The 8110-nt window shown below is 39.6% G+C and overlaps 1 protein-coding gene across 11 annotated transcripts in view; it reads left to right on the top strand.

The window, feature by feature from the left end:
• The window catches only part of Epb41l2 (erythrocyte membrane protein band 4.1 like 2), a 304724-nt gene that overhangs the window by 261436 nt on the left and 35178 nt on the right, over positions 1–8110 (top strand). For all 11 annotated transcript variants that reach the window (XM_004630260.2, XM_023714273.1, XM_023714266.1 and 8 more), the window contains 2 exons: positions 1258–1338; positions 4429–4541. In XM_004630260.2, the coding sequence (XP_004630317.1) occupies positions 1258–1338; positions 4429–4536 (189 nt within the window). In that variant the 3' untranslated portion in view covers positions 4537–4541. The remainder of the gene's footprint in view (positions 1–1257; positions 1339–4428; positions 4542–8110) is intronic.

The following is an 8110-nucleotide window of genomic DNA, read 5'->3' as shown; positions in this document are numbered from 1 at the left end:
AAAAAAAAAAAGATGCACAGTTTGTAAAATCAAAAAAATTTATAACAATGAACCTGTGCATCTGCTCTCATTAAATTGGCTTTTTTGCCTCATGGGAGTGAGTGCAGGTTGCCATTCAAAAGTTGAACAAATTGTTCTAATAACATAAAGTGTACCTCATTTCCTTGTGACAGGGTATGTTGATTTGGGGCATTGTCCCAGGCCGTTCTCACTATTTAACACCAGATACCCAGTAGTGCAGTGGCAGCAGCCTCACCTCAGGGCTTAGGTATTTGTAAATACTTTGGCCTGTTCCATACAGAAAGCTGGTTTCTAGGAGGCTTCCAGGTGACTGTTGCATGTGAAAGTCACCTCATTTCTAGCTCAAGTCTTCAAGTATTTTGTTCTGCTTCTATCTTTCACATTTGGTCAGCACTTAGTGGTCTTTTACAATAATCATTGTAAAACTAGCAAGAAACTTTGTAAATTAAAAACTGACACATAATGCAGGTGCCACTGGTGCTCAATTTAAAGCATTCAGATACTAAAGTTGATAACAGGCTTTTATTTCATATGAGAAATGCCATCATTTGAAACTTAGTGCAGCAGTGAATAAGAGGAGTGTGATCAGTGTCAATTTAGAAGCTACAGGCAGAGGCTTCCCAGTGAGCCAGTCGCAGGAAGCAGGTCATCCCTGGCTTCTCCCCCAGGTCCCTCCACAAAGCCTTGGCACAGCCATAGGCTGGGGCTGGGATCAGATCAAACATTTAATAAAAGTTTCACCCACGTTCTCTGTCTTCAGCCAAATGCAAATCCTGTTTTTATTATACCAAACCAGATAAACAGAATAGCCAAATGAATTTGTGTGTAACTAGTAGTCAAAGTGTAACATCAAACATTTTCCCAAGCCTCATACAGTTAAATTGTTAGAATTGCTTGTAAGTACAAGTACCAAACATTTCTTCTTTCTCCTCTCCTTTTCAAAAATTGACCAACTGGGAGTGAAGAAACTCAGGAAAACATGACAGAATATTTGAGTGGAACTATTTGTAATACATGGCATTTGTCCCATTGTAATTTCACCTAAATCTTGCTGTTAGTTTTAGGGTTGTTTTCAGTTGAGGAAGACTTTGCGTTTGACGATAGGATTCCCAGGGTCCGCGATTCCGCCCACATGGACTCACGATGGTCTGGGCCTCAGAGTGGGCTCCATCTTCTTTCCTCCGAGGGTGTGAACATGTGACAGTGATTGCCGTTTTTCTTTGTTATAACCTGTAGACTGTGAAAGGTGGAATATCTGAAACGAGAATTGAGAAACGCATTGTGATCACAGGAGATGCAGATATCGACCATGATCAGGTAAAGACTGTAGGTTCTAGTTTTACAAGTGACCTTGTCTTTTTGCTGTGGTTTGCACATGTTGTCATGTCACATCCACCTGTAAACATCTTCCCAGGACTTGCTGGATGAGGTCTAGCTCCTGAGCAAGGCAGGAAGACTGATGGGCTGGATACAGCCTGTTTGTTCAGATTTCCTAGCTTTGACTCAGCATCGAGCGGATGTTGCTATTTATTTCACACAGGTTTTATGTTTACTTCTGGCTCAGAATAATCTGGAGGATTTCTGGCAACCATTAAGTATTCATATGGGCATCTTTTGAAGAAAGATTAATATTTGAAAGTGAATAGCAGTTTAATGCCACTGGCTTCTCAAACCTGAAGAAGCCACTTTAAGGAGTTTCTTAGTGTTTTACTTACAGCATAAGAAAACTGGCAGATAGCTAATAACGCCCAGATGTTTTTCCTTTTCACTATTATTGGGTCAAAAGAGGGAAAGGGAAATAATCTGTCTCTCACAAAAGTGAAAATTTACATTAATTCTGGAGCATATAGAGTCCTGTTGCTATCCTTATGGTAAGTTTGGCAGAATGCGTGGCTGTGAGCATATATGGAAGAACTGCTAGAGGCTTGGAGAGTAGCTGTCATTTTTATTTATTTATGTATTTGTTTATTTTTTTGTATTTTAGGCTAGACTCTACAGGGTGTTCAGGGTCTCACTACTAGATCAGACTCCTAGTGATCTGCCTGTTTACCTAAGAGCTGGGATTACAGGTGTGTACCACCATTCCCAGTCTCAATTGCCACCTCAGCGAGCCCCCAGGGTGGGGCACACGCAGGCCTGGGGATTGAACCCTGCACCTGCTTGCAGGCACATTAATCTGCTAAGCTATTTGGCCGGCCACGCAGTTGTCATTTTAGACTGTATTCTCAAGTGCTGGTGATAATTTTTTTGCTTTTGTTTTGTTTTGTTTTGTTTTGTTTTTCTGAGAGATTTTAAAAGGACACCAAACCATTTTCTTTCTATAACAACTCGAAGGGAAAATAAATGTTCAGTGAACTATCTCAGCTGGGAAGTAGGAGCACATGATGCTTACCCAGATTTGAATACAACACTTGAGTTCAGGAAAACAAATTTTATTTTTTATGTTATTTTATTTTATTGAGACAGTGTCTGGCTATGTGATTCAGGGTGGTCTTGAGTTCATTCTCTTGCCTCAGTCTCCCATGTGTTGGGATTACAGGTGTGCACCACCACATCTGGCTAAGAAAGTGAATTTTAGGGCAAAAAAATTTTGTTTGAGAAAGAATCTGTATATAACCAAAGAAAAATGGATTTTCTTCATACCTAAAAAGAAAATTGTTGCTCAATTTTTTAATTTTGTAAGCGTGGTTTTATTTGCATATTTTAATGTATTTTAAAAATGTTTTAAGGGTTATTAGAAGCTAAAGGTTTGCTTTGACTTTGAATTTTAAGTTAGGAATGGGAATCTCTAGATGACTAGCAGAACACTTAGCTCTTTACTCTGAAACCCTTTTTTTCTTCTTCTTCTTTTGTGTATTTTAGTACAGGGTCTACAAGATCTCACTATATAGGTCAGACTCGTAGTGATCCACCCGTGTTAAGCCTCCCAAGTGCTGGGATTACAGGCGCGCACTGCCATACCCAGTCTCTATCAGGGTCTCAGTGCGCCCTGGGGGTGGGCCCTGCACAGTACACTGAAGATCGAACCCCTAAGCAGGTGCTTTAATACACTGGAACCCATACTTGTTAATAAAATAATTTTCACTTTGGCCGTATGAGGTGACAGTTTCCTCACAGTCCTTATTATTGACATAAATAATATTTTACAATATTTAGTTTCTTATAGCATGAAAGGAATTACAGCAAACCTGATTTTAAATATATTTGAGGATTTCTATGGCAATTTTTAGTTTTCCCTACTTTTTAAAAAATATATATATAGCTTTACCTTTTTTATTTTGAATAGAATAGGGTCAGAGTTTTGCTTAGAAACCATATAGCTGATGGAAACTTTAGTGCAAAAAAGAACTGCATTTCTCCCTGTAGGCAGGTGACAGAGCAAAAGGAAAAGGAAAATTATGCTGTTTTTTTGTTTGTTTTTAACCAATGCAGTTTCTCCTGCGGATACAGTTCAGTGGCACAAGCACCTGCCTGGCAAACTCAAGGTCCTGAGTTTGATTACTGCTACAAAAACCCCCACAAACAAATACATAGTTTCTTATTAAAATCAGATATTCTGTATTTTAGAGGAATTTTCTTTCTTTTAGACCCTTTTCCTAGATTCTGTAGTTATATGTTGTTTTGTTTGCTTTTACTCTCTTTACAAATGAAATTGTCAATAAGAAAAGCCTAATAGTTCTCTCTGAAAAAAATAAGATCTTTCTAATACTTTTATACAGTTGACTTTCTTATAGAAACAGAGATACTCTGCTTTTCACCATATGGACTAGAGAAGAGACCACAAACCACTGTAATTCTTGGAGTCATCCTCTTGGCCCGCCACTTCTGATTGTGTGTGCTTGTGGCTACTCTTTTAGTTCTGCATTTCATAAGTTCTCATTTTTCCAGTAGCATGTTCGGTGAGCATATATTTTAGTTTGGACTAAGCTGAGAGGCTGAAAGGACAAAGATGAGGCCTGGTTCTGTGCCTTGGAATGTCTGGCCTTTGGGTGATAGCAGGTGTTACTTGAGGTGTAGATCAGCATTGTGCTGGCTGGGTAACATTTCTTCAAGGCACACAGCAAATTTAAGATGATTTTTACAAGCTTAGCATTGGTTTTGGGTTATAGGTAACAATGCTAAGGCCCAGAAAAGAGCTGATGAGTACAAGACTGGGATCCACAACCAGTGTGTTTCCTCTGCATGTACCATTAGTTGAAAATGACCAGCGGAAAAAGAAGTTTGGGGAAATGATAAGCATTATCTTAAGTGAACAGTGGTCCTAACTTGAGTCTTCCTCCTTCCATCAGTAACACAGTCAGGCTGTTGTCCCTGGATTGTGATTCCCCATATGATGTGCATGGGTTTACTGTGCTGAGGTGGAGCTTGTTCCTCAGCATGTGACTTTTTTCTCTTCTGACCCTGCAGGCGCTGGCTCAGGCAATCAGGGAAGCCCGAGAGCAGCACCCTGACATGTCAGTCACAAGAGTAGTTGTGCACAAAGAGACAGAGCTGGCAGAGGAAGGCGAAGAGTAACAAAGGTAAGAGCCCCTCACTGTGGCTTTCCCTGTGGCTGTTCTGTCATTCTGTGAAATGGAAGTTTTTATCAGTGTCTCTGATTCCCTAGTATATTAGGATTTATTTTAGATATTTTTAATCCTCATGTCCACCTAAGCAAGTACGTATAAAATTAACTGTGACCTGTTGTGTATGCTGAGTCCATAACTATGATTTATTTAGAGCTGCTAACCATGGATATTTATGCTTTGGATTGCTGTTTATCAAGTACATTTGTGTAAGTTACATTTCAAATGAAAAGTTACATTTTTCTATATGATGAAAAAGAGTGATTTGTTTCCTTATAAAGTAGGAGATGTTCTAAGTCTGTCATTTGAAGAGCTTATTTTTCCGTCTTTAATCTATCTGCAGTTTTATGTCTCAAGTAAGTTAGGTAGAATGAGGGTGTTTCTGGCACTGTTTCTTGGTCTGTGTGTCTGTCCCTGCACCAGGACCATACCATGGTGGTAGTGAACCCATGGCACTCAGGCCAAAGCAGGCTTTGTACCATTAAGACTCTGAAAGGTTCACCATGCTGCTAGACTGTCTTTATTGCTGGATGTTTGTAATGGGTCTTGATATCTGTAGGATGTGTCAGCACTTTTGTTTTTCCTTCATTTTTTACTTTTTCTGTTCCATATAAATTTCATGATCAAGTTGATAGGTTGTGAGGTTAAATCCTGTAGGGTTTTGTGTGTGTGTGTGTGTGTGTGTGTGTGTGTGTGTTGTTGGGGATCCAGCCTGGGACCTTGTACATGCTAGGCAAGTGCTGACCTAGAGTTACATCCCTAGTCCTATGGTATTTTAGTTGGAATTTCATCCACACTGTAATTCAATTGGAAATAATCAGATCTTTATGATAGTAAGTCTTCTTTTCCATGAATATAAAGTGACTGTCTATTCATAGATGTTTTAGGGGGCCAGGGAGATCACTCAGTAGAGTAAGCGCCTGCCTGGCAAGCACAGGATCCTGAGTTCAATCCCTTGTACCGCAAAAAAAAAAAAAAAAAAAAAAAAGAAAATGACCTAAACATAGATGTTTTAGCGTCTTTCTATAAAATTATGGTTTTTTAAAAACCAGTTGCTGTCATTTAACTCTTGCTGTTGCTAGTAGAGAGAGGTATAATCAACATTTCTCTATGGACATAGCTAACAATTTTATATTTTAGATACTGTTTTTAACACGGTGTATCATTGGACCTAGAGGCAGAACTTATTTGAAATGTTAGCAAAAAATAATATCTAGGTGTCTGATTAAATGTACTGTAGGGTATGTAAATGTTTATCGTTTTACTTTTGAGATGTATCTCCCTGATAGTTTCATATTTGGAAGACCAAGAGCATTCCTACCTAAGAGCCAGAGATATGCTGTATTTAATGCTCTATAAATACCAAACTCAGTAACACTGAGTCGTCAGAAAGCTGGTCTGCATTTCGTAATTGTGAAATTTATTGTAAGGATAGAATAAGATGATAAAAGCAGTTTTATATAAATGAAATGTGAGAACAGTGAATATTTTTCTCCTAAAAGTTAATGCATTAATTACTATTTCTAAATCAAATCAGGAATGAAAGACAAAATTAGTAGCCACTGAAAACATTATTGTATCTCACCTTTAGTTTGGACAAACATTTTAATAAGTTTTAAAGTGAATTCATTACACTGGTTATTCCTGGCATCTTACATTGATTTTTTTTCAGTGGATGTGCCCATGTATACACACACACGCGCGTGTGTGTGTGCATGTGTGCACATGTGCATACACAGCACTTGAAGTTTATGTTTCCCAAGGGCCAGCTTTTAAAAGATTTCTTAATAAATGGATTCAGAATTTACACTCTCAGAAGTGAGAGTGTAAATTCATATAAGGCAAGCAGCTGAAGAAATTTAAAAAGATTTATTCCTCCATTCAAAAAATATTGATGAAGTGCCCACCTGCGTGTGCTAAGATGAGCTAGACATTGAGGATTCAGTGGTAGACAAAGTAAACACTGTCCACTTACTTGAGGATATGGTCCAGGAAGGGAGGTGTGAAAGTTAACCAAGTATAGTTGTGTTTTAGTAAGTGCTCTGAAGCAAACAAAGTGCTCTCCAAGAAAAGGCTGAGGCGCTGCACTGACATGGTGTAACCTGTCACTTGGGAAATGAGACTGAGTGCAGTCTGAAGGATGAATGGAGTCACCACAGCATCTCAGGGTCTTTTCTAGCCCTCATGCCTGCCGACTGCAGCTGGCTGCTGACAACTCCTTTGCTGGACTGTCAGCCAAAGAGAGTGTGTTTCTTCTCCTCAGCTGCCTTCTGGTTACTCTGCTTGGCTCCTAGAAGCCGTGGGCAAGCAGGTTGAGAGCCACACAGGACAGTGTCTCACCGTGAAGAAGAGGAACTATTAACACTGCATCTGCTACTCTCCCCTCCTGACCTGGCCGGCCCTTTGGAGGAGCTCAGAGCTCTTGATCAAGCATTGACAGTAGGGAGAGTCAGAGAGAAAATGGTCAAAGAACAGCCTGCAGAGGTGAAACTGCCCAGCCTGTCTTTCTCAGCTGGTGGAGGGCAGCTCTGAGGCAGCCAGGAGCTAAAAGCAGTTTGTTAAAAAGAAAACACACTTCAGATGAGACTGTGCTTACTCTTTGTGACATTTTTATGTCCTTTTAGGACCCTGCCCTCCTGCCAGTTTGTTCTAGATGAGTATTTATGAGCCCTCACATGGAGATAAAATTTCTACTGGAGAGATGTCAAAGTAAGATCCATGTGTGGGGTCGGAGTGGGGAGGTCCAGGCAGAACGAGAGCTGTGAAAGTATCAGGCCTCTGAGCAGAGCCATTTTCTTGGAGCTGGTTGAGCTGCTAAAGAGATTACTAAAAACCTGGTAAACCATCATTCTTAGCTCTAGGAATCATGTAACTATTTCTGAAACTATACTAGTGGGGTAACTCTAAATTAGAAGTGTTGCATTCTGAATTACCATGCATATGTGAATATTCAGTTCTAAAGAAGACAGTATTGTGTGCAGGCCATTTCAGTGTCACCATGATGTTCACAATTTCAAAGCCTGAACTTCAAAGCCAAACAGAAATTAGCATTAGCTAGCTGACTTAATGTGTTGGTAGTTGGTAGAATTGAGCTCTGGCCAATCCCAGATCACTCATTTACATGAGCATTTGATGCACATCATCTTGCTCTAAAGAGAAGCACAAACCTGCTGCCTTCCGGGTGGTAATTCTCTATTCAGGAGCCAGGAGCTTTTCAAGCCTATGTATTACATTTTTATTTTATTCTAATTGGTTGTGTTAGTCTCAAGTCTAAAAGTAGCATCTTATTACAGTTTAGTTTCCAATACAGATTTATTCACATGTGATGAAGACTCTGCTATCTAAGAATAAAAAGCCACTTTGGGTTTAGTGATTTTTAGGCATGGCCTTTTTTTTACCCTGAAGTGCTATAGAATGTTCTAATTTAGCATTTATAAATTGGGCAGGGGGCTAGGGAGATAGCTCAGTAGAATAAGTGCTTGCCTGGCAAGTGCAAGGGCCTGAGTTCAATCCCCGGTTCTGCA

The sequence above is a fragment of the Octodon degus genome, unplaced genomic scaffold, assembly GCF_000260255.1.
Source record: "Octodon degus isolate 3935 unplaced genomic scaffold, OctDeg1.0 scaffold00034, whole genome shotgun sequence".
NCBI classification, from domain to species: Eukaryota; Metazoa; Chordata; class Mammalia; order Rodentia; family Octodontidae; genus Octodon; species Octodon degus.
This window is presented reverse-complemented; position numbering and strand designations above follow the sequence as displayed.